The sequence below is a fragment of the Heterocephalus glaber genome, unplaced genomic scaffold (genome assembly GCF_053883595.1).
Source record: "Heterocephalus glaber isolate CG9 unplaced genomic scaffold, H.glaber_assembly_v1.0 deba00001608, whole genome shotgun sequence".
Taxonomy (NCBI): Eukaryota; Metazoa; Chordata; class Mammalia; order Rodentia; family Bathyergidae; genus Heterocephalus; species Heterocephalus glaber.
Genome location: NW_028258379.1, coordinates 39,051,502 through 39,077,365, shown reverse-complemented (window position 1 = coordinate 39,077,365; position 25,864 = coordinate 39,051,502). Strand labels below are relative to the sequence as shown.

The 25,864-nt window shown below is 43.1% G+C and overlaps 1 protein-coding gene and 1 long non-coding RNA gene across 11 annotated transcripts in view; one reads left to right on the top strand and one right to left on the bottom strand.

Moving 5' to 3' along the window:
- Window positions 1–25,864, bottom strand: part of Ppp2r5c (protein phosphatase 2 regulatory subunit B'gamma) — a 133,718-nt gene that overhangs the window by 83,603 nt on the left and 24,251 nt on the right. For 5 of the 10 annotated variants that reach the window (XM_021244143.2, XM_004836936.4, XM_004836937.4 and 2 more), the window contains exon 3: window positions 24,303–24,471. In XM_021244143.2, coding sequence (XP_021099802.2) covers window positions 24,303–24,387 — 85 coding nt within the window. In that variant the 5' untranslated portion in view covers window positions 24,388–24,471. Of the gene's footprint in view, window positions 1–2,247; window positions 2,498–2,549; window positions 2,767–24,302; window positions 24,472–25,864 lie in introns of those variants that run through there. The other 5 variants (XM_004836938.4, XM_004836940.4, XM_087195151.1 and 2 more) reach the window with 5 other exon arrangements.
- LOC110345718 (uncharacterized) lies at window positions 2,281–10,004 on the top strand. Its single transcript, XR_002389257.2, has 2 exons — window positions 2,281–2,372; window positions 9,679–10,004. It is a non-coding gene; the product is annotated as an uncharacterized LOC110345718 (long non-coding RNA).

The following is a 25,864-nucleotide window of genomic DNA, read 5'->3' as shown; positions in this document are numbered from 1 at the left end:
CACACTCTCTCCCTCCACAGACAGGAAAGTCTGCACGAGGCTAAAGCAGATGTCTTTCACCCTTCAACTTTTCAGGATATGCCAACCGCCATGCTAATCACAAGCTCACAGCTACTTGGTAGGCAGTAACTATCCTGTGGTTTCAACTGGGACCACGTGTCAGTTTAGCGACTGTATTTATTCCTTTGTTTGCTTGACTGTCCCCAGCCCCTGGCCCAGGGACTGTAAACTCTGAAGGCCAGGCACGTCACAGGCTTGTTCCCTTGCTCTGCTTCCAGGTTAGGATCCCGCCCAGCACATAGTACTGCTCAACAAATACGGTATCTGTGCTGTAAATCCAATAAAAAATGAACCCTGGTGCAAAACTGTCATGCGCCAAGGGGCCACTGAATCAAACAGATGATAGGGCAATGGGGGAACCTTCCTGCAAAATGTTCTACAGGCACAATTTATGTTTTAAAATGTGTTACAAAAAAAGAAAAGGATTCCAAACAAAACAAAGCAAAAAACCAGTCTGGGTGTGGATTCCACTTAAGGGCTGTGTGACCTTGGGGAGCTGTTTTCCCTCCCCAGTGAGGGACCCCTCCTAGAGGCCAAGCCCTCTCTTGTCCCTCTCATTACCAGCCCATCAGCCCCTGCTTTCTCCAGAGCCCCTGCCCAGGGGGCTCCTCCTCCGTCCCTCCTAGCAGGCTGAGTCTCTTGAGCTGCATCAGTTGCTCCTTCGAGGTAGGGGGTTTTAATGGCCCTCAGTGCTTGGCACACAGAAGCTGCTAAGGGGAGGTTAAATTCACTAAGAATCTAAGAGCTCAATAAATAAAATACATTTTGCTAAACCTCACATTTATGTGCTTGCTCTAAGAAGTCCTTATAAGTGAACCAAACTTTGACTTTTGAAATTAGAAACTATCCACACTGTTTGAGGTAGAAGTCAGTCCTATGTCCTAAAGGTTAATACCTTACAAACTCGTCTTTGTCAGGTTAATATACTTTACTATATTTCCTTTCACAATTATATAGTGAACAGCCAACAGGGAAAAAAATCCAACTGGGCATAATAAGGTCTTGGGATTAAGAAGAAGTTTTGTATCTGATACAAAAACCAAATGATTCTATTTCAGAATAAATTCATAATTAAAAGAATACATTAACTGTTTAATAAAAACCAGTAGACTCACAATCCAAAGAGTTGCTATTTATAAGGCCCCTTAAATGTATACAAATTTACATTTTATATGAAATCAAATTATTTTACTGCTAACTAGTTAATGTCTGACAATTCCCACTGGGGTCCTGAAGCTAAACACCTAATACTATCTGTAGTCAGCCTTCATGAATCTCCCTGGGCACACAACCAAACAACAAAGTCATGGCCTGCCCTACAATTTGGTCAAGGTAGATGTTGATTTCTGCCTGCTTTGTCCAAGGGATTTTAGAGAGAAAAGCAGAACGAGTTTTCTTATGACAGACTGGGTATTCATGTGCTTCTATCTTCCTGAGCACACCCTAGGGTTTGCAAAGTCTTGTCCGGCATTTCAGTCACAGGGGCTGTTAGTCAGCTAGAGGTCCTGCCCCCACCCTACCTTGACATGGGTCCGTACAGGAGACTGTGCTAGGGAAAACTGTCCTGTTAAGGCACAGTTGTGATATGACACGTTTTTAAGTGATTTGATGAAGCTTAGCATCCATTTTCTCTTTTACCCTATAATGAACAAAAGTTTACATAACAAATATCTTAAAATACCCACCAAAAATAAGTATGTATTATCCTGATAGCTACAGTTTAATATAACTAATAGTAACTGTGTTTTACAGCTAAATTTCAAACCCCAAATGCATATAAACTGTAAGAGGCAAGGTAATTATTAAAACAATGATCTATATACACACTGAAAACTTGTTGCCATTTAAAATTTTAATGCCATGGCACACAGAGCCATGTACATGCAGAATATTCCCTAATAGTCTGTGAAAACACTAACATTTAAGAAGCATGATCCCCAATCGATTTCAGTATTTCGAGCCATGAGCACATTTCTCTTTCCTTCTGCAGGGAGGAAGACCCTTGTAAATGAGGCTCTTTTCTAATCGGTTCTGCATATTTTCTGACTGCAATTCATCTTTAATTCAGAGACATGTGCCCAGCAAAATCTTTGCAGCTTTAAGCAACACGATGTAACCGAAACTCAGCGTGCAGGTAACTTGGCCAGGCCCGGCCGCCCGCCCGCCTCCCTCCTGCCCACCCAATACCTCCCGGCAGTGACTTCACATCCTCTGACATCAGCACAGGTCCAAAAGGGGGATGGGAGGGCGAGCAGAAAGCAGAAAAACCAGCTTTGAACGATGCATGCAAGGCCTCTCAAGCCTCAAATCCCGTAAGTAGTCCGCAAACGCCGGCCGGCAGCGGCACTCCCCACCTGCTCTGGTTACGTCTGCGGCGCAGTGGGGTGAACTGTGCGGAAGGGACTTCCTGCTTTTCCTCTCTGAAGCACAATAGCCATTTATTAACCACCCACGGAAGGCTCCGGTGCGGGGAACACACAATAACTCACCTCGAATATGGAGCAGGGCCACGGGCTGGAAAGGCCCATTGGAGTTGGCCGCATCCACCACCATCCCGCTGCCCGCCTTGTTACATGTCAACATCTAGACTCCAGCGGGAAAGGCAGTGTACCCCTTAAGGCAACAAACCAGCCTCCATTTTAGTTTTAAAAAAAGACAAACTGAAGCTCTCTGCAGCTGGAGGGAACTGGCTGGTTCGTGATGTCAGCGGGCACAGAGCTCTCTGATTGGCCGGAAGCTGCAACTTAAAATGACACTGAAAAAAACTGCAAACGGAAAAAGCGTTCTGTTTGGCTGTCAGTGTGCATTAAAAACCTGGGCATTTTCAGGCTTTCTGCAGGCTTCATTTCTCAGTAACTTTGAGGCAAAGATCCCATCTCTCAGGGGACAGAGCTGGAGGCCACAGGCCCCCAGCTAGACTAAACAAATGCCTCAGAACTACAAAAAAAAGAAAGAGGAAAAGAAAAAAAAAAACATGTGCACATATGTTCTTCATGAACCTTACATTTTAGCACTTCCCGGGCCGGTACCCCAAATTCAGTGATAGCCACCCACTTGTCAACCTTCTACTTTCTAGAAGTTTTTTTTTGTTTTTTGTTTTGGTACTGGGGATCGAACTTGGGACCTTGTGCTTGTGCAGCAGGCGCCGGAAACCACTGAGCTAACTCCCCGGCCCAACCTTCTACTTTCTAGTTCTACTTAGTGTCATATCTGCACCATTCTCACAACCCAGATTTGTTTTGTGTGTTTTTAAAAGCAAATGACCATTTAAATATTACACAATTCAAATTCATTAGTTTGGACTTCTGTTCAACTTCCACTATCAGTAGTGCAAATTAACGAGTTTAGAATCCTCAAACCATTTTTTTTCCTGAGACCTAGGTTTTCTGGAAAAAATAAATTAAATAAATTACATGGAAAATGAAGACTGCTTTATAGTCAGTAGCTAGAAAGTGCTACAAACTATACCACATGGCCTTTGAAGTGCAAAAGGGATAAAGTGAAAAGCAGTGGATACTTCTGTGAACTTAAAGATGTCACTGTATTAGGTATTTTAAGTTTTAGATACTTTGTTTAAAGGTAAGATATTTCACCTATTTTTTATTAGGCTATTATTAAAAGTGACTACTCACTGGAGGCTGAGGCAGAAGGATAGCAAGTTCCAGGATGGCCTGGGCAAGTTAGCGAAGCTTTGTCTCAATATAAAAAAAATTAAAAAGGGCTGCAGATGTAGCTCAGTAGTAGAGTGCTTACCTAGCATGTGCAAGGCCCTAGGCTCAATTTCCTGCATCACAACACGAATAAAGTAAAAGCTACTGTTCAGATCTTAGTTTTCTATCTTCAGAAGAGGTCAATGTAAAAAGCTATTCCAAGGGGAAGGGCATCAGATCTGGAGAACTGGAAGAGTGGTGGTGAGAAGATTCCCTCCGAAAGGAAACATTCCTGCTAGCTCCAAATGAGAACAAATAAAAGACAGGAAAACTCTGTTTGGCAGAATTGAAAACAGTTCTTCACAAAGTTTTCCTGAACGGTGGCTCCTTTTCTATAACTTCTCGCCTATGCCCCACCTGCTTGGTGTGTGTGGCAACACAAAGGCCTGGACTCCTCCACATGGTCGCCCGTGGGAGAACACCAACACAGGCCGTGTGATGCCCCTGGCCTGGGCTCGCACAGCTCAGTGAGTGGATGAGTCCTCCTCACCGTGAGCAGGCAGATTCGGTGTCAATGGCTGCTACCACGAGCGGAAGGAAAGAAAGCACAGTGAACCCCACTGTGCTGAAGGAGGGCAGGAGTCTGCGCCGGCTGGCTGGAAGACAGTTTCCCCCAAGCCTGGGGGAGTGCATCTGACCGACCTCTCTCCTGCCCTGCCAGGGCTGCGGGCCTCACACCTGGCTGGCTGCACTGCTACCCGAATAGGAGAAGAGTTAAACACAAAGGGCTTGGGTGATGACACATTATCGGAGGATGTGAATTTAGCCTCCAGCTTCCCACTTGGGTCAGAGACGTCTCTACCAACCCCTGGCCTGTGTCTGTCAGGAGAGGACACAGGCCCCCAACCAGTGCCACCAAGCAGTGCTGAGGGTGATGCTGAATCTCACTTCTGCTCACTGACACCTCCTCATCACCGAGTAACACGAGGTGAGCTCGGACCCCATCAGGGCCAGGTGCTCAGGGGCTCCAAGGGTCACCAAGCAGATGCCTGCTGGGTTTGTGCTTTACAGAGGGAGGCCTGCCCACCGCACACTCAGTATTTCGTGTGAGTGAGGTGGAAGAAGTGCCTGTCCTAGGGCTGCGCTGAGCTGGGACATAGAGACAGGGAGAGACTCTTAGAGCTTTGTATAAAATACACAGATCAGGAAGTGAAGAAAAAATGAAGTCACTTTTTGATGTATTTTTCCTAATGATCTCAGATCAAAAGATCTCAACTTTATCAGTGACTTCCCCCATGCTCTTCTGAAACCCTATGCATATAAAGTAGTTCTTTAAAGAACTCTTCAGACTGTGATCTGGAGATCACTGATAAAATATATGCTAAAATTAAAATAAACAGAGAAAGTAAAAAGATGAACAAATAAATAGAAGGTATACTTCTGAACTGAAAGCAAATATCCTGTAAATTTGCTGTTATGTTTTTCTAAAATAATTTATACATTTAAAGTATTTCCTATCAAAATTCAGGTGAGCCTCCTTATTTTTCTAGGTAACTGACAAAGTCATTCTAAACCTCACCCGGAGAAATACAAAGCAAGAATAAGAATACATCTAGTGAGAAAGGGAAGTGCTACCCTAAAACTATACGAACAAATGACAGTGGCACTGGTCGTAAGAGGCAGAGCAAGGGAACAGAAGCCACAGCCCTATGTCAATATTCACTTTTGGGCTGGGGACTTAGCTCAGTTGTGCCAGCGCCTGCCTCACAAGCGCAAGGATTAGAGGTCTCATTTGACCCAGCTATTCCCCTGTTGGTTATCTTCCCAAAAGAATTAAAAGCATCATACCACAGCGATATATGCACACCCATGTTTATAGCAGCACAGTTTGTAATAGCTAAATCTTGTAAACAACCCAAATGTCAATTAACTGGTGACTGGATAAAGAAGATGTGTTTAAAAAAAATTTTTATAAAATGGAGTACTACTCAGCCATAAAGAATGAGAAACGAGACATTTATAGCTAAATGGATGCACATTGAGACCATACTTTTTTTTTTTTGTACCAGGGATCAAACTCAGGTCCTTGCGCTTGCGCAGCAGGCGGCAAAACCACTGAGCTAAATCCCCGGACCCTGAATAATAATTTTTTTTTTTAATGAAAAAAAAAAAAGAATGATCCCAAATCAGTGGAAAAGCTGAAGAAGTAGACAATGGCCAACTCTCTTGGGGAAGACAACTGTTACTTACGGGTGTAGGGGGCGACTGAAGTCTTTTTACCTCACACTAAATAAAACTGGAAGTGCATTAAACAGGTAACTAAGAAACAGATCCTAACCACTCCCCTAAGTCCTCACAGCCTTCAGAAGAAAAGGTGAGTGAGTATCCATGCTCAAGCTAGAAAAGGACATTTAAAGACACCAAATTCCTAAGGGATATTGCTCACACTAAAAAATTACAAATTTCTGTACGTTCTCTCCAAAAACCGAAGAAAATATAAATGCTGTAAGTACAAGACATTAACATCACTGCAACTAACTAGAAAAACATCCAGCTCTCAGGGTCTAAATGGTCCAGTTCACAAAAGAACTATAAGTGACTAATAACTCCATGAAAAAGTGTTTTTCACCAGTCAGACCAACAGTAACGTCAGGTGCTAAGCAGCACTGGTGAAGGTACAATGAGCTAATCCTGTCTGAGCCCTTCAGTCATCTGGCAGTATACACTGAGATTCTGTGTCTAAGTAATCTTACTTCTTGGAATCCATTCTGGAAACGTGATAGTCATGAGGGAGCATCACTTTTTATGTGTGTGTGTGGTACTGGAGATCGAACTCAGGACCTTGCGCTTGTGAGGCAGGTGGCGACACCACTGAGTTAAATCCCTGGCCCCTGGAGCATCTCTTTTAAAAAATGTTTACTGTAGGGGCTGGGGATTTAGCTCAGTGGTGCCACCGCCTGCCTCACAAGAGTAAGGACCTGAGTTCAATCCCCGATACAAAAAAAGAAAAAATTTATTGTATGCAGGCACCTGTAGTCGCAGCTATTCAAGAGGCCAATGCAGGAGGATCTCAAGTTTGAGGCCAGCCTGGGGAGCTCAGAGACACTGTCTCTTAGCTGGGAATAGTGCTCTGGTGGTAGAGTGTCCCTGGGTTTGATCCCTAGCACCATAAACAAAAAATCCCCAATTTAAATTGTGCTAAAATACAACATATAAAATTTACAATCATAACCACTTTAAAGCATATAGTTCAGTGGCAGTAAGTACATTCATGTCCCTGCTTTCAATTGTTTTGGGTATACACCCATTAGGAGAATTGCTGGATCATATGATAATTCCACTTTGAACTTTTTAAAAACTGTCACATTGTTTAAAACAGTGGTTGTACCATTTTACATTCCTCTCAACCGTGCACAGAGTTCCAATTTCTCTACACACCTAACACCACTTATTACTTCCTACATTTTACAGTAGCCTTCTTAATGAATGTGAACTACTTCATTGTAATTTTGATTTGTATTTCCTTAGTGATTAGTATTGTTGGCTTCTTTGCATGGGCTTACTGGCTGTCTGTTTATATTCTTTGCAGAAATTTCTATTTAAGTCATTTAGACATTTTTTTAAATCAAGTTTTTGTTATTGCTGAGTTTGTTATTGTTGCAGTTTTTAATATAGCCTGGATATTAATCCTTTATGAGATTCATGATTTGTAAAAATGTATTCCATTCTGTGACTTCATTTTGTTGACTGTGTCCTTTCAGGAAACAAAGTTTTATATTCTGACTTAAGTCCAATTTATCTATTAGTTTTGTTGCCTGTGTCTGTGCCAAATCTGATGTCACAAAGTTTATCCTGCTATATTTTAAGAGTTTTTTGGTTTTACTTTTTTTTTGGTACTGTGTAGTGAACCTATGGCCTTCACACTACATCCCACCCCTTTTTAAACTTTTAAATTTATTTTTATATTTTTCTCAATCCTTCTATATCTACCTATTCATCTCTCTATCTACTCACACTTATTTTGAGGCGAGATCTTGCCACGTAGTTCAGGTTGGCCTGTTAACTCACTTTGGAGCCCAGGGTGGCCTTGAACTCAGAGCCATCCTTCTGCTTCAGTCTCCTGAATGCTGAGATTACAGGTGTGTGCCACCAAGCCCGACAATTTTTTTTTTTTTTTGAGACAGGGTCTTGCTAAATTGCTAAGTTACCCAGGCTGAGCTTGAACACAGTGCTGGGATTCTGGGACTGCAGGCATGTGCCACCATGCTCAGCCAGTTTTAATTCTTAGTGTTTAAGAATCTGATGTATTCTGAGTCAACTTTTGTATGTAATGTAAGGATCTGGCTTCCCTCTTTTTCATGTGAACATCCAGGTTTCCCACACCGTCTGCAGACTCGCCTTACTGCACACACAGGCTTGCTTTCTGGACTCTTCCCCTGCACCACGGGTCTGTAAGGATGGCGTCTCCGTGATACTCTAAGTGGTCAATGTCAACATCACAGTTTTCTTGATTACTGTAGCTGTGTTATAAATTTTAAAACCAAAAAAATGTGAGTTCTCCACTTCTGTTCTCCCCTTGGGACTCCCTATGAATTTTAGAATGGATTTTTCTATTTCTGGAAAAATCATTGGGATTTGTATTGCAGTGAATCTGTAGGTCACTTGGGAAGTATTGACATCTTAACAACATTAGGCCTCCCATCTACGAATGCAGATGTCTTTCTGTTGCAGGTGCCTTTCTTAATTTCTCTCAGGAGCACTTTCGTAGTTTTTAGGGTACAAATCTTTGAACTCCTTGGTCAGTTCATTCTTAAGTATTTTATTTTATTTTTTTCAGAATATCACATTTTATTTATGGTTCTAAAACATTTAAGGTTCTAAAAACCACCTTAATGTCAAAGGGGTTTAACTCTCCATCAAAAATGGAAATATAAGTGAAAACGGCAGCATAGAATTTTTCAGAAAGTTTATCAGAAGAAGAATCAATCCCAAATTATCAACAAGAATCACTGTTAAGCGGTATGGTTACATATGATTTTTCTTTTAGAAATTTCCCTATGTTTTTCAACACTTCCAAAATAGTATGTTTCTTTCATGAGACTTAAAAGAAACATTTTTTAAAAAAAGGAGTACGCGTTGATTTAGTTACAGCAGGAAGAACCCCTGAACAAATGCTGCCTCGGAGGTGTAAGCTAAGAGCAGGGAAAGGGCTATGACCAAAACCAGGGAAATCTGATACAGAAGACTTATTGTGGTGGGTGAATGAGATCACGTACGCAAAAACACACAAACAGAATGGCGGAGAGGAGTTTGGAATTTAGGATGTGGACGCCCTGCCTCACAGTCAGTTATGAACTGCCTCAAATGTTCCTGGCGTACTCACCACCTACGCCTGGAGTCTCCGTGCCCCTCTCGGAGATCCGGGTTCAGCTGGTCTCTGGAGCACAGCTTTCTGCCCTGTGGAACACATGACTCCACTAACCAGAGCTCCAGCCAGCAGAGCGCGTGCAGGGTGGAGTGCATGGCATCACTCGGACAGTGCTGCTGTTCACCAACCTCGTACTGGAGAGATCCCCGCAGTACAAGGTCGAGGGACAGCCAGGCAAGAGGCCTCCTCTAGGCTGAACCCTCTGGGCAGCCTTCTCCCTGCCTCCTTGTTGGGCTCAGCAAGCGTGCAGACCTGAGCTCCTACTGTGCCTGGCACTGGGAGGTGCTCTGTCAGAGAGCGGAGCAGTGCACAAGTGGATGAAGGAACTGTGCAGCAACACCCAATCTGATCTTTTTGTTTTGTTCTTTGTTCTGTTTTGAGACAGGGTCTTGACATGTAGTTCAGGCTGGTCTTAAATTCACTATGTAGCCCAGGCGATCCTCCTGCTTCAGTCTCCTGAGTGCTGAGATTACAGATGTGCACCATCATGCCCAGCCGATCTGATCTTTAAAACCATGTTTTCTGTCTCCTTCCCTGGAGGGTTTGACTATGAGGGATGTGCCACGGAAGCTTCTGGAGAGCAGCATTTCCCGTGGCCCTCACGTACACCCCGTTCCGTGCCCCCCACCTCTACAGCTGTCTCACAGTGACGCCTTCCAGGGAAAGCATACGCAGGATCACCTGGATCTCTCCGTGCACCCTCCCAGCAAACACCAGGACAGTGAGTTACACCCAGAAAGGAGTTATCCTCTTCCTTGGGTTCCTCCATCACTGTTTTCTTCTCTACTTGAAAGCAAACTGCCTGTAAAGACAGCCCACTAACTGTATTTAGAAGTGGTATTTCTGAATTAAAATTTCAAACTTCATTTCTAAGTTGAGCTAAACGTTTTCTTTATCTCCCCCAAATTCACAGGCAAATTAAAATATGCTTCTATTTTAGTAAAGAAGCTTCACAGCAATTAACAGAATGTTGGGTTTTTGAACTTAGAGATCTGTGGCACTAGACCCAGTGTGCTGACCTCGGGCTGGCCAGCCCTGTTTTGCAAAAACACTGGAAACTACGTGAGTCTGGGTGATGTGTTTTGTTGAGTAAGAAATCTAACCTTAAAAAACTGGCTTCACTTGTGGTTTAAAATAGACTTTTTCCTTAGATAGATCAAAGGACCTAACATTCAGCTATGTACAAAGACTGCCAGGGAATATCTGCTTGGCAACAGGAAGGACAAAGGGAGAGGGCTTGGTGACCCTGTTGATTTGAGTGGGTCCTGTGAGTGATTAAAAAGCAACAGTTGGCTGGGGATTTAGCTCAGTAGTTCCACCGCCTGCCTCAAAAGCGCAAGGTCCTGAGTTCGATCCCCTGTACTAAAAAACAACAACAATCAAGCTGATCCACGGGAGCTCAGCACAGGTAGGTGAAGCAGAACTTTCCCTGGTCCTGGGCCGGGGTCTGGGCTCACTTTTCCACCCACTGCAGCTGGGCTGTGAAATCTTTTGCACCAACGTGAGTGTCCCTTCCCTGGCTTTGGAGAAGGGAGGACATCCACACAAAGTATGTAAGTCCACATGCATCCAGGAGCATCCATGCCAACCATCTTGTTTAATCTGCCTACACTCTTACCAATCCTACAGCAGGTCAACTGACAATAGACCTCACTTTTGAAGAAGACATTGAGGTGGCAAGGTGACACCTGAGCCATCTCTGGAGACTGACAGGACTGGGTCAGGACAGGCAGAGGTCCCAGAGGCTTTTAATTCCTCTAGCAAACACAGTGTGTGCGTCTGGACCTTTGGCAGATGACAGGATGGGACACACACACAGAAGCCTACCCTCTGTGATGCTTTGGCCAATGGTACGTGTGCCGAGGGGCGTGATTCGTCTGTGTATATGCAGCCCATGAGCTCACTTCCAGTGAGGGAGGGAGGATATGAAAAATGTGCTAAGTCTGTGCAGTGGGCTCAAGGGAGATTTACAAAGGGGCGACGCTCTGGCACATGCTGAGACATGGGCGGGCCTTGAGAATGCCATGTAAGTGAACTGAGGCAGACTGCGAGGGCAAATGCTCTAGGACTCCACTTAGTTGAGATCCCCGGAGTTGTGAAACTCTTGTAGGGATGTCTAATCTGCGGCCCACAAGCTGTCTGCCTTTTTTTTTTGGTTGCATAATAGCAAATAAAGGGAAGTTTTGAGCAAAATGTGGTGGCTGAGGCAGGAGGATCTCAAGTTTTTGCCCAGCCCAGGCAGACTAGTGATGTAGCAAGACTCTGTCTCAAAATAAAAAGAGCTGCTGATTGTACCTCAGTGTGAAGGCCCTGGGCTGGTTCCCCAGTTCCGAAAACAAAAAGGAAGTTTTGTTACTCATGTAGATTAAATTCTTCTTCACTCCGTGTAGCCCAGGCAACCTTCAAGGCTAGACACGACTGCTGGAGTGAAGGCTACCAGGAAGAACGGGACTGCTGTTACGTGGGGCAGTTTCTATTGGGGATGATGAAAAGTTTGGGACACAGATGGTGGCAACAGGTAACAGCACTGTCAGCGTGCTGAATGATGCTGAACTGCACACTTACGGATGGCTAAAGGAGAAAAGGATGCTATGACTATTTTACCACATTTTAAAAAGCAGACAAGGCTGAGCCAGGCTGAGCTGCCTGTGGGGAGGGCACAGTGCAGAGGGGGAGCCAGGTCTGCAGCTGAAGGGACCAGGAAGGAGTGGGCCGTCCAAGGCATCGTGCTGTGTGCACATGGACAGGTTCGGAGGAAGAGCCATTCTAGGTGCTGGGGGAAATCACGCGAGGGGTGACGTAGCCCTAAGTGCAACGCTTCTGTGGAATGTGAGATTGCGACTGGTGGTGCAACCCAAAACCCTGGTGGGGCTGAGGCTACGTGGAGGAGCTCACAGACATTTTGCAGAGGGGTGTGGGAGGGAGGGAGGGCGCCCGCAGGGCGGGGCGGGGCGGGGCGGGGCCAGCTCGCCACTGTGCCCAGACATGGTACCGGCTGCACCTCTGAAGGCAGCCGTGAGTGCCATGGCACCCAGGGAAGGGCTGCCGCTGGTCACCGTTCTGCTCACCTCCTCATTCTCTGACCAGCACATATGGCAATGTCTGCTGCCACCAGGCACCGGCCTCCCCAAGCCCAGCGGCAGTGGGGGACCAAGAGCGGGCACAAGAAGAAACACGTGACAGCTAAAGGGCTGGGCCGCAGAGCCAAGATCAGGGAGCAGAGGCTCCCCGCCCCGCTCTGTACGCAGACCAAACAAGGCCGGGCACTCTGGTAACTTTTACACACTCCACTTTCATTATTCTTCAACCGAGAGGCAAAACCTGCTGTCAATATATGCATAATTCATTTTAAGCAGTTAAAAACACAATTTTATGGCAGAACTTTCAAATGTACTAGAAAATAAACTGCTTTGAATGAAGGTGAAATATTGTGTTTTCACAAAAGGAAGAAAAAAATACACAAAACATTTAACTGCCCACAAAAGCCAATCTAAGAAAATCCAAGTGAATTCTAACAATAATGCACAAAAGACCCAATACTTTGCAACTGTCTTGGGCTAGAGGCTTTAGTTAACTGATAATTTGGGCCTACACTGTGCCATTATAACTTTGGCTTCTTCTTTTTTGCGGTACTGGGGCTTGAAATCAGGACCTTGAGTTTACAAGGCAGGCGTGTTGCCACGGAGCTAAATTCCCAGCCCAAGTCTTCCTTCTTTTTTGTTTCTAAAACAAGGACAACTGGCCCAAGACACAAAAATCACGAATAATTTACTACTTCCACAACTCACTTTAAAAACTGGCCTTTTCACTTAACATTTCTACCTTCTAGGGCAAAAATGCCAAATGAAGGAGCGGATTCAGAGAAATATTCCAATGAATAGGTCTGAAGACTACATTCAGCCTGTTGATAAAAATATGAAGGACTGCATTACTTTTCACTTAGCAATTGACTAAAGCTTTTTAATGACCTGGGACTGGAAAGGCACAATGGGAAGGGCTCTCCTGTTCTGAGGGGACAATGTACACTGCTAGTCTGGAAGGCATGTGGACAGTATCTAGATAGGGCCCTTGAAAACTCTTCTACTTTGATCTATTCTTTTTTTAACCTGACTTAAGGAGAGGTTCAAAGATGTGAACCACATATGAGCACTGTTTGTAACAGCTGAAAATCTGGATACCCACAGAATCAAGTAATAACGATTAGAAAATCATGCCTCTCATTCCCACTAATGTGAGGAACAGGACAAGTATGCCTGCTCTCACCACAACTATGTACAGTGGACCTTTGATTTATGAACTCAATTCGTTCTCAAGGGCTGCTTGTAACTTAAGTTGGTCAACGGAAGGCTCAGGTTCCTCTACACAGCCTTCATAGTCTCTCTCCTGTACACAGGCAGATCTCAGTGTCCTTAGAGAGAAATTGGCCCAGGATTTCTCAATTAACCCCACACAGGAAAGGATGTTATAATGTTACAATGTTTCTTCCACAACTCTTTAGGGGTTAAATCTGTATCTGAGACCATCTGGAAGCACAAATGGCATGTACTGGGTCATAACTCAAGACTTTGTAAGTTAAAACTAAAATTCATAACCCAAGTTGTTTGTATGTTGTAATTCAAGGGTCCACTGTAATATTTTGTTTGTTTTTTGTTTTTTTGTACCGGGGATTGAACTCAGGACCTTGAACTTGCAAGGCAGGCGGTGGAACCACTAAGCAAAATCCCCAGCCCCCACTGCAACATTTCATTAGTAACTCAAGAGAAAGACATGAGAGGTAAAAGAATTAGAAGCAGAGGTTAAACTAGCCAGGTGTGGTGGTGCACACTACTGTTGTCCCAGCACAGAGAGAGGAAGGCTGAGGCAGGAGGGTCACAAGTTTGAGTTCTGCCTGGCTGGGGAAGTAGACTGCCTGCTGGGTTCAACCCCCAGTACACAAAAAGGTGGGAGTTATCTTTATGGGTAAATGGTTTAATTAGGTACCCAAAAGAATCAACTGAAAAACTACTGGAAACTATGAAAATTTATTAAAGGCACATGATATGAAAGGAAGAGTAGAGAGAGAGACTTCAACGAAGAAGGAGGAGGAGGAGGAGGCAGGTGGCGTTTTCTCCTTGAGTCCTGGCTCATGGAGTGTGGGAAATGGCTGAGTTCAAGCTGAAAGGAGGCACACAGACAGATGCAGCTCAACAAATGTGGTTCCAGCCTCACAGGCAGAAACAAGCCTCAACTTCAGTGGAACTAAGCATGTAGGCTTGCTGGGATTATCCTCTACCTCCCTGCAAAGCTACAGGTGGGTTGGTTGGATTAATCAACTCAGATCTGGACTCTGTCTGCCCATGTTGCCTACTAGTGACAGCAGAGACATGCCTTGAAGTGGACATTTAAAAATTTTTCTTTTTTTTCTCTCTCTTCTGGTTTTTGTTTTTTCTCTTGATTGATTGTTTTTATTTTTATTTTTTTTGGTACCAGGGATCAAACTTGGGACCTTGTGCTTTTGAGGCAGGTGGTGGCACCACTGAGCTAAATCACTGGCCCATGTTCTTATTTTCATATGAGTGTGAGCATGGTTTCTAGTGTTTTTTTTTTTTTGGTTGTTGTTGTTATTCTGTTCTTATTTTTATTTCTTCCTTCTCTCTTTCCTTCCAAATAGGCAGCAACTTCTCATCCCCAATAGATTAAAGAGGTAGGATCTTGCAATAGACTCAAAACCCAAAAGCCAGCTATACCTGGAAGACATCTCTGAGAAGTAGTCATTTCCTAAGCAATAAAGCTACCTGTCAAGTATCAACCCAAGAATTAATCTAAAAACAATTAGAAAATGAGATGCAACCCCAGACTTCTAGCTCACCAAAGGCAAATCCAGGGGGCAATGAGGTGGAACAATTCAAGAGCCACCCACCTGGACTCTCTGAAGTGGTAACAGGAGAAGTAACAAAGAAGATGAATGATGCTCTAAAAAAAAAATCAAAGCAGGGCTGGGAATTTAGCTCAGTGGTTTCGCCACTTGCTGCACAAGTGCCAAGGACCTGAGTTTGATCCCTGGTACCAAACAAAAATTTAAAAAAATAAAATAAAATTTAAAAAATCAAATCAGAAATAATTTCTCATATAACAACAGAAATGGTGATCATAATGAAAGACATGCTTAGTGACTCTAGAGCAGATACAGATAAAAAAAAAATAGAGGAGCTTAGGAAAATGGCAGAAACCATGAATACCCAGCATAGGAAATAAATGGAATCCATGAAGCAGATTAAAACAGATATCCAGGAGATTAAAAATTCCAAAAGTATACACAGCATAATGAGCCAATGTGAGGACAGAATATCAGATATAGAAGACAAGCTCATGATCATGAAAACAAAGATTTCTTAAAAATAGCAAGGGACCAGAAAAAATTGACCCAACAGCTGCTAAATGATGCAAAGAAGAATAACACAAGATTGATCAGAGTCAATGAAAAAGCAGGAGATAGCACAAATGACATAAAAAACCTGTTCACAGAAGTAATGGCAGAAAATGTCCCAAACAGGGAAAAAGAATTAAAAAAAGTTTTTTTATTTCATTACCTGCTGTCTGTAATTTTGATTGTGTGTTTGTTTTTGTTTTGTTTTTTGGTACCGGGGATCGAATTCGGGACCTTGCATTTGCGCGGCAGGCGCTAGAACCACTGAGCTAAATCCCCAACCCCTGGGAAAAAGAATTTGATATACAGATAAATGAGGCATCTAGAACTCCAATTAGTCATGATTTTAAAAAAACTACACCAAGGCATATAATAGTCAAGATTCCAGAAATCCAACACAAGAACAGAATAGTTGTTAAAGAAAAGAAACAAATCAGTTATAAAGGAAAGCCCATCAGAGTTACAGGAGACTTCTCAACACAAATCCTCAAATCAAGGAGAGCTTGGAGTGAAGTATTTCAAGCCCTAAAAGAAAACAACCTCCAACCCAGATTAATGTACCCTGCAAAACTATCCTTCAAAATTGTTGGAGAAATAAGATACTTCAATGACAAAGAACACCTGAGGAAATTCATGACTACCAAACCAGTACTCCAAAGTGTTTTGAAGGATATTCTAGAAAGCAATAACAAGGATTACAATTCCATGAACCCCAATAGAATGAATCTACCAGGAAAGGAAAGAAATTAGAGGGCCGGGGATGTAGCTCAGTGGCACTGTATCTGCCTGGCAAGCACAAGGTCCTGAGTTTGAGCCCTGGTACCAGAAAAAAAAAAAAGAAAGAAATTAAACAGAGGAGGAATAGGAAAATAACATGACAAAGATAAGTCAGTACATATCAGTTATAACTATCAATGCTAATGGCCTTAATTCACCAATCAAAAGAAACGGACTGGTAGAATGGATCAAGAAGCAAGATCCATGTCAGCAGAGATGGTGGCCCTGGCAGGAGTACGGCAGAGCAGAATGGTGTCCTCCCCAGCTGCCCCTACCCATGCGATGGCCCTGGGTGCTGTGGCTGCCCTTGGGTGTGTGCTGAGCCGAGGCCCCGAGGTGGCTGAGTGGCAGCTGAGTGGCAGCATCATGGCCCCAACCCTGCTCCAGAGGCTCTTCAACAAAAGGGGCAGTGCAGCCCCCAGCCTGGGCAGGATGGCCAAGGAGCATGTGGCCTTCAGCTGGTCATGTTCAGAGTTTGACCTGAGTGAAATCCACCTGATAGTTTACCAAGACTGCAAGAAGAAGGGCAGACAAGTCTTGTTTGATTCCAAAGCCGTTCAGAAGATTGAAGAGGTGGCAGCTCAGAAAGTGGGGGATGTTCCCAGAAGGACATCAGCCAGAAGCTGCCAAGGAAGCAGCAACGAGAGCAGCAGTGTCTCTTTCTGTAGTTCTTCTAGGGGATCTTCACACCACGTGAAGGAGCAGTTGCCAAAGTACCAGTACACGAGACCGGCTTCCGACGTCAACATGCTGGGGAAAATGATGTTTGGCTCAGTTGCCATGAGCTACAAAGGTTCCACCCTAAAGATCCACTACATACATTCTCCTCCACAACTGATGATTGGTAAAGTCTTCTCTGCCAGAATGAGTAGCTTCTGTGGAAGCACAAATAACTTGCAAGACAGCTTTGAGTACATCAACCAAGATGCTCATGTGGGAAAACTGAACACAAACCAGAATAGTTTGGGCACTTGTCACACTGGAAGTAACCTAGGTCTGCTGCAGGCCCGTAGCAGCAAACCGCCTCAGGGGGTGGCTGAAGGAGGACCCCTCTGGCTCACCTGTAATGCTTCTTTCTTTGCAGCACACAGCACCCCAGTGGACATGCCAAGCTGAGGACAGAATGAAGACAGGGACAGTGGCATTGCTCAATCAGAAAGATACCAAGAAGAGGTACACCTGGAAAGGCAGGGAGTATCACAATCCCTGACTTTAAATTATACTACAAAGCTACGGTGATAAAAACAGAATGGTACTGGCAAAAGAACAGACCTGAGGATCAATGGAACAGACTAGAGGATGCAGAAACACCTGTAAACATACTCAGCCACCTTATCTTTTCCACCTTCACTGGAAGAAAGATAGCCTCTTTAATACATGGTGCTGGAAAAATTGGCTTTCCATGTGCTGGAGTTTGAAACTAGACCCATGTCTTTCACCATGTACTAATCTAAAATTGAAATGGATCAAAGATCTAAACATTAAAACAAAAACACTAAATCTGCTGGAAGAGAGAATAAGCAGAACGCTTGAGGACATAGGAGTAGGCAGACTTTATGAACAAAACCCAGACCACATGGGGAATACTACAAAGAATCAACAACTGGGACCTCATCTTATTAAAAAGCTTCTACACAGCAAAAGAAACCACCAACAGAGTGAAGAGACAACCCACAGTGTGGGAAAATTTTTTTACCAGCTATTCAGATAAAGGACTATTATCCAGAATATATAAAGAACTCAAAGAAACCAGACCCCTCCAATTTAAAGACCCCCAAAATGGGCATCTGAGGCCAGGGATTTAGCTCAGTGGTGCCCGCACCTGTCTCACAAGCACCAGGTCCTGAGTTTAATCCCTGGTACTGGAAAAAAAAATAAAAAATGGGCATCTGAAACAAAAAGACACTTCTCAGATGAAGAATTAGAAACAGCAAATAAATATATGTAAAAGTGTTCCACTGGTCATTTGTGAAATGAAAATGAAAACAATGCTGAGATTCCACCTCACTCTAGAAAGAGTGGGTGCTATCAAGAAATCAACAAGTAACAAATGCTGGAGGGGCTGTGGGGAAAAAGGAACCCTTCTCCACTGCTGGTGGGTGTGCAGACTGGTGCAACCACTGTGGAAATCAGTGTGGAGATTTCTCAAAAAACTAAATGGATGGACCTTGAGACCATAATCTTAAGTGAAATAAATTGGACACACATGTTTAAATACTGCATTGTTTCTCTGGTGTGAGAAACTGAAAGTGAGAATAAGGACTGAGATGTATGATGGATATTGGGAAATGGGAAGAAAGTGTTCAAATAGGAAGGGGAATGGGGGGGGGACAAGAAAGGAAGGAAGGAAGGGACAAGAAAAAGTGAAAATAGAAGGAAAAATGGAAACAAAGTTTTTGTACATAGGGGGCTTGAGGGGGAGAGGGATAAAATAAAATTTATTTTAAAAACCAAAAACAACAAAAAAAAGCAAGGTCCAAGATCACACTGCATACAAGAAACACATTTAATTCCAAAAGAAATTCATAGACTGAAAGTCAAAGGATGGAAAACAATACTCCATATGACAGGAACCTGGAAAAAAACAGGGGTGGCTATTCCACTTGCAGACAAAATGGATTTCAAGCAAAGACCGATGGTCACTACATCCTTGTGAAGGGAACAATCTAAGAGGAGCAATCATAAATATATATGCACCAAATACCAGTGCACCCAATTATATAAAACAAACACTAATGGACATGAAAAATCAAATAAACACTAATACAATAATAATGGGGGACTTCAATACCCTGCTGTCACACATAGATCAACTAGACAAAAAACCAAAAATGAAGTATTAGAACTGAACCAAACTTTTGAACAAATAGACTTAGTAGATGTCTACAGAGTGTTCTACTCCACAACATTAGAATACACATGCAAATGGAAGCCTAAATTGAGCAGGAGTAGATATGCTTATATCAGATGAACAGACGCTAAGTCAAAACCTATAAGAAGGAGACACAAGTCATTTATATAATGATGAAGGGATCAATTCAACAAGAGGATATAACAATTGTACATATATACGCACCCAACAGCAGAAAACTCAAATACATAAGGAAAATATTTTAGGTGTAAAAGGAGAGACAGATTCGAATACAATAATATATGAGGACTTCAACACCCCACTTTCATTCACAGACAGATTATATACACACACACAAATCAACAAAGAAATGTCAGGCTTAAACTATACTACAGAGCAAATAGACCTAAAAGACATTTACAGAATCATTCCTCTAACAGTTGCAGAATTCACATTTATATCTTCAGTACATTCAACATTCTCCGGGATAGATTGTATGTTAGGACAATAACAAGTCTTAACAAATTAAAACCACTCAAAATCATATCACGTATCTTCTCTGTCCACAATGGAATAAACTAGAAATCAACAAAGGGAATTTTAGAAACTGTACAAATACAAGGATATTAAATAACATTCTCTGGCATGACTAATCAGTTAACAACAATTAATATATATTGGAAAAAATGAAAATGAAAACACAAGCCAAAACCTATAGGATATAGCAAGAGCAGTACTGAGGAAAGTTTGAAGCAATAAATGCCTACGCACGCACACACACACACCAGAAAAAAGGAGAAAGATTTCAAATAAACAATGATATAACTCAAGGAATTAGAAAAGCAAGAACTAATCAAACTTAAAATCAGAAGAAAGGGAAACAGATCAGAGTAGAAATAAACAAAATTGAGATTGACAAAAGTGAGTAATAAAACAAAAAATTTATTTTTAAAAGATAAAACCAATACACCTTTATCTAGATTAAGAAAAAAAGAGATCTAAACAACATGGAAAAAGCATTTGATAAAATTCAATATTCTGTCATGAGAAAAAGCCCTCAATACATCAGCTAAAGAAGAAACACGCCACAATATGATAATGGCTGTATATACCAAATGGAGAAAAGGTGAAAGCATTTTCTCTAAGATTTGGAACAAGACAAGGATGTCCACTTTTCACCAGTCTTATTCTTTATAGCACTGGAAAGTCCTAGCCAGAGAAATAAGCAGACAAAGAAAAAAGGGCACCCAAATCATAAAGGAGGAAGTCAAACTATCCCTTTTCACAGACAGCATAATTTTATATAGAGATAAACCTAATGATGCCATGAAAAAATTATTAAAAATTTATCAGTGAATTCAAGAAAGGTGCAGGGCACAAAATCACATAAAAAAATCAGTATCATTTCTGTACATAAACAATAAACTTCCTGAAAAATCAAGAAAGCAATCCTATTAACAACAGATATAAAAAACCAATAGATATAAGGAATAAAATAAAATACTTAGGAATAAATTGAAGAATGTGAAAGATCTCTACAATAAAAAGTATAAAACACTGAGGAAAGAAATTGAGGAGGACACACAAAAATGAAAAGATATCCCATGGTCATGGCTTGGAAGAATTAATAATATTAATCTGTATAACACCTGAGATAATCTACAAATTTAATGTAATTCTTATCAAAATACCAATGACATTCTTCACAGCAATAGAAAAACTATCATAATATTTGTAATGGAACCACAAAATGCCTCTAATGGCAAAAACAGTGTTCACCTTCCGCCACCTGCCTCGGAAGTGCAAAGACCCGAGTTTGATACCTGGTACAAAAAAAAAAAAAAAAAAGAAAAAAAAATATAAACAGTGTTCATTAAAAGGAATAATATTGGAGACATCATAATACTTAAAAATATACTGCAAAACTACAGTAACCAAAACAGCATGGTACTGGCATAAAAACTCACATACAGACCAATGGAACAGAACAGAAAACTTAGAAATAAATGTACACACCCACAGGCAATTGATTTACAACAAACATGTCAAAAGAATACCTGGGAGAAAGAACAATCTGTGTAGTAAATAGTTCGAGGAAACTGGACATCCACATGCAGAAGGATGAAACCAGATCCCTGTCTCTCACAATCTATAAAAATCAACTCAAGCGGGGTATTTGGCTCAGTGATTTCACTGCCTGCTGTGCAAGCGGAAGGACCTGAGTTCGATCCCCAGTACCAAAAAAAAACCAAAACAAAAATAAACCTCATTTAATAATACACTGCAACAATGCCAATGTAGTTGAAAACAAAACAAAACAAAACAAAATCTATCAACACAGCACTCCTAATATTGCCTCGACATTTAATTTAATGTAATTAATTAATTTTTTTCAGTACTGGGGATGGAACTCAGGGCCTTGCACTTGTAAGGCAGGTGTGGCGCCACTGAGCTAAATCCCTGGCCTGCCTTAACATTTTAAAGAGAAAAACCACATGGCATTTGTTAAGAGTCACCATGCTCTGGCACAGAACCACCCATTCCACACCAGCCACCAGGGCCACACAGGGGCAGACCCTGGATGCCAGCCGACCACCTGTTAAAGACCACTTCCCAGATCCACGTGCCTCCTTTACATCACATCAGGCGATGCTGAAGCCCTTCACTGGGAACAAACAGGCTGCCTGCTATCCCCTCCGCTGCCTGTTTAATTGGTCCTGGCTAGCGGTATAGTAAAATTAAGAGTGACTCATATATATTGGTATAAATATTGGAAGAGAGATAAAGGCCTAATTACCAATGACAGGACTATTTGAACAGATTCTAGTAAAAGAATCATTAAAGTCAATAAGAAAATTTGGTAAGATGACGGTGTAAGAAAGTATTTAAAAACCAATCACTTTTCAGTTAACAAGAACCAACTTGAAGCATACATGGAAAAAAATATAGCCCAGTCACAAATATTTAGAAATAAACTTAGTGAAAAGGTAGAGATTTATAGGCAAACCCTAAAATATATATATATTTTTACACAGGGTCTCCCTATGCAGTTCAGGCTGGCCTCAAATTCTCGATGACCCTCCTGCCTCAGCCTCCCAAGTGCTCGGATTACAGGCATATGCCACGACGCCTGGTCCTACAGAATCTTTTAATATAAAACGGAGAGAAAAACTATCTTCCCAGAAAGGAAAAGGGTATCATAAGTGTCAATCTTCCTCAGATTAATATGAAACTTTATTGTGATGTCAGTCAATTCCTGTATTTTCTTACCACTGTAGCCTGCATAGAGAAGAATGAATATTTTAGAATAGCTGAGAATTACCCAACAGGACTCGTGAGGGGACCTGGCCTGAGTGGTGTGCAATACTCCTGGATGTGGGGACTAGCTGTAGATTTACTGTGTGTGGGATGGGAAGTTCAGCGTCAGTGAAGAGCACAGCAGACCACTCTTACTAGGTATAGTGAGAAAAGGAGGAGACAGAGGTTGGGAGCAACGAACAAAAGCAGGGCAAATGGCACGGAGACAGCTGTGCATAGACTCCTCCGGAGAGGAAAGCAAGGCAGGAAGTACAGCTGAGCCTAGGCTGGTACCCGCCTGGGCTCTGACCCGTGCATCCAAGGGGCGAGGCACACGGACGCACCCCCATCACAGCACAGGCCAAACCCAGTGGCAAGGGATACGAGGGCTGGAACATGAAGGCTCAGTCGTTGCAAACATCTAACACCTCCTGATTCTGGGGCTCAGCAGGGTACTGGAAGGAGGGGTCACACCCATGCATTCCTTCCCTCTCTGTCGCACCTTTGGGATGTTGAGTCAAGGAGAGCAGGGGTTTAGTTCTGTTCAGTGCTTGGCGCCCCCAGGACCTAGAGCAGGGCCCACTGTCATAGGCACGCAATATACATTTGCTTAATGGGAATGAGCACCATCAGAAAGACACAGACCTGGAGGGAGACGACCCACCAAAAACAAAGCGGCACGCATACTCTCTACCACCAAGCCGAAGTAAACACAAGCTGAATGCAAGTTCTGTGAAGTGCAGTGAGTGGAGAGCCTGGGTTTTCGCAAGCAATGGGGAAGAAATTAATCCATAAATTTACTCCTTCACCCGCCCATTCACCATGTGTCCGTCTGCCCACCCACACTCGCCCTCTCCCAACTCGCCTGCCCGACATTCCACTGTGCCCGTGTGAGAGAGGTACGCAGGATACAGGCAGAAAGAAGACAAACTCCTGCTCTCTCTGAGTCCACACTCAAGGACAGTCAACTGTAACACACCCATTCTTACAGATTTAAGGGATGAAAGATGTCTTTTAAAAATTTAGTGTACCCGTCTTACATTTTTACAAATACAGAGGTCTTCCGAGGGAAACCTTTCATAAAGACTTTAGGGTCTTTACCCTAGTTTTCTTGATGAGGCTTTAAGCACCTCAACTTTAAAATCTGAAGGAAAACGTTCAGAGATTGAACACACCCAGAAAGGGGCAGCTGGGCCGTGTGGGTAGGTTCCAGTACAGAGCACTTTTCCCTGACCAATCTCAAATAAGGAACCCTGGTTAGAGGTGCTCTCCAAATGAATCATAACAAAGAAAGTCCCCCAAATGCTATAGCTACTTCTTCCTTTCCTTTCGTTTTGCTTTGTTTTTTGAGACAGGATCTTGCTACGTTGTCCACGCTGGCCTCGAATGGGTGGCGAGCCTCCTCAGCATCCCAGGTATTGAGATTACAGGCATGTGCTGCCATGCCCGATTTACTTCTTTATTTCTTTAACATAAGAAGAATGAAGAGGTTCTACTATAACTTTTACAATTATTCTTCTTATAGAAACTCCTTCCTGGATTGTTAAGAGTTCTAAGCTAGAAAATTACTTGAAAGAAAAATTGGCTAACTCACAATTACTATGAAAAGCATATCCTGTTTTAGTATTGTATACTTATATTCATTATTAGATTTTTATCTTAATAATCCCAAATTTAAAAATGTTAGTTGAGTAAATAAGTTAATGCATTCAATCTAAGAAACCTCAAGAGAAAAGATCCTGCAAAATGTAAACATAGTGAAGGAATAACAAGCTAATAAACTCCCAGATATTACTCCTTCTCCCAAATAGCCACAAGTTTAAAAAAATTTACCTTTCAAAGATGGTAGCTTTTGCAGTTCTCTATTACTACTGGCATTAAACCGTGATGAATTCTGCCGTTTGTCTTTCTTCGCCATGGGCTGAGGAGGGGGTGGTACTTTTATTTTAGCAGATGTTGAAGACTGGACAGCCACAGCGCTGTTTTTTCTGCTGGAAATTTGCTTCCAAAATAAAATAAAAACAAACGAATAAGTAAAATGCTGTATGTATAGCACAATCAAAATTAGAAAAAAACAAAAAACCAAAAATGCAGACAAATCTTGCTCTGGGAGAGTCCCTCACTCCACAGTAGCCAAGATTCCTTGGTGGTGCTGGTGGGTCAGGCTGCATCCCACCTCCAGCAGTGCTAGACTCCGAGAGGCTCACAAGGGTACCTAAATCTTATGTCTCCCTCAGACTTTCCGAGTCTACATATCTTACCATGGAGGTTGATATGGTGAGCTGAGCAATGACCCCCACCCCCCAAAGATGATCACGACCTAACCCCCCACACCTGCCAAAGTGTAACTTCACTTGGCGAGAGACTGCAGATGTGACCAAGTTCATGGTCCTGAGGCAGGAAGAGATCTTGGTTATCACAGGGCCCAAAGTCATCAGCCGACTCCTTTCAAGAGGGAGGCAGGGGGCTGGGGATTCAGCTCAGTGGTTCCACCGCCTGTCTCCCAAGCGCAAGGTCCTGAGTTCGATCCCTGGTACCTCCAGAGGCTGTGCAGGCCTGCTCAGTCCTTCCCTCCTGCTCAGTCCCTCCCTCCATGTCAGACTCAGGACTCCAGAACTGTAAGATGTTAAGTGTGTGTTCATGTAAGCCACTGGGTTTGTGGTACTCTATACAGAGTTGACAGGCAGCAAATATAATGGACACCTCCTAGGACGACAGGTTTTCCTCACAAGCTCACCCCTCAGCCCTCAAAAGTCAGTGAAGGCTGTATAAAAGAGCTTCCCCTCAGCCAGGAGCTGCTGTTCCTCCTGGCTTCTCTCTCATTCATCCATCTCTACGCTCCTGACTTGCACACTCATCCCCAGATGGCACTGCTGCCCTCAGGCCTTCCAACCCCGTGCCACCCTGCAATGCAGCGCTAAGATACTCATGAGGGGCAGAGAAGAGGCCACGGAAACACATGGCAAAGGCAACCACACAGGCTTAAGGGGCCACGCTCCCTGTGTGGCCCTGGGACCCCCACTGGAGGGCTTCTTGGCCAATGACCAGATGACAGCACGCCACGGCTTGGCGCTACCCTCACCTAGCAGTGACAATCGCCACTGCAATGCAAGTGTTGGCCACTAAGATTCATCCAACATATTCACTGTGGTGCCTTCGTCTGGCTGCCCTAAGTGACGGGGCCAGTTTCTGCACAGGTGTGCTCTACAGAGAGCCACCAAGTTCTAACCTGCAGGCGCAAATCCCCAGCCCATTCCAATTACGCAGGGCTGCGGGGGTGGGCGCGCCAAAGCCCCAACCACATCTGCTCTCATCCCTGAGTGAAACTGCCACTAAGCAGAAAGAGCTGCTTTACTTTTCATGAGCTGTTTAAGAATACTTGGGAAGAGTTTTCC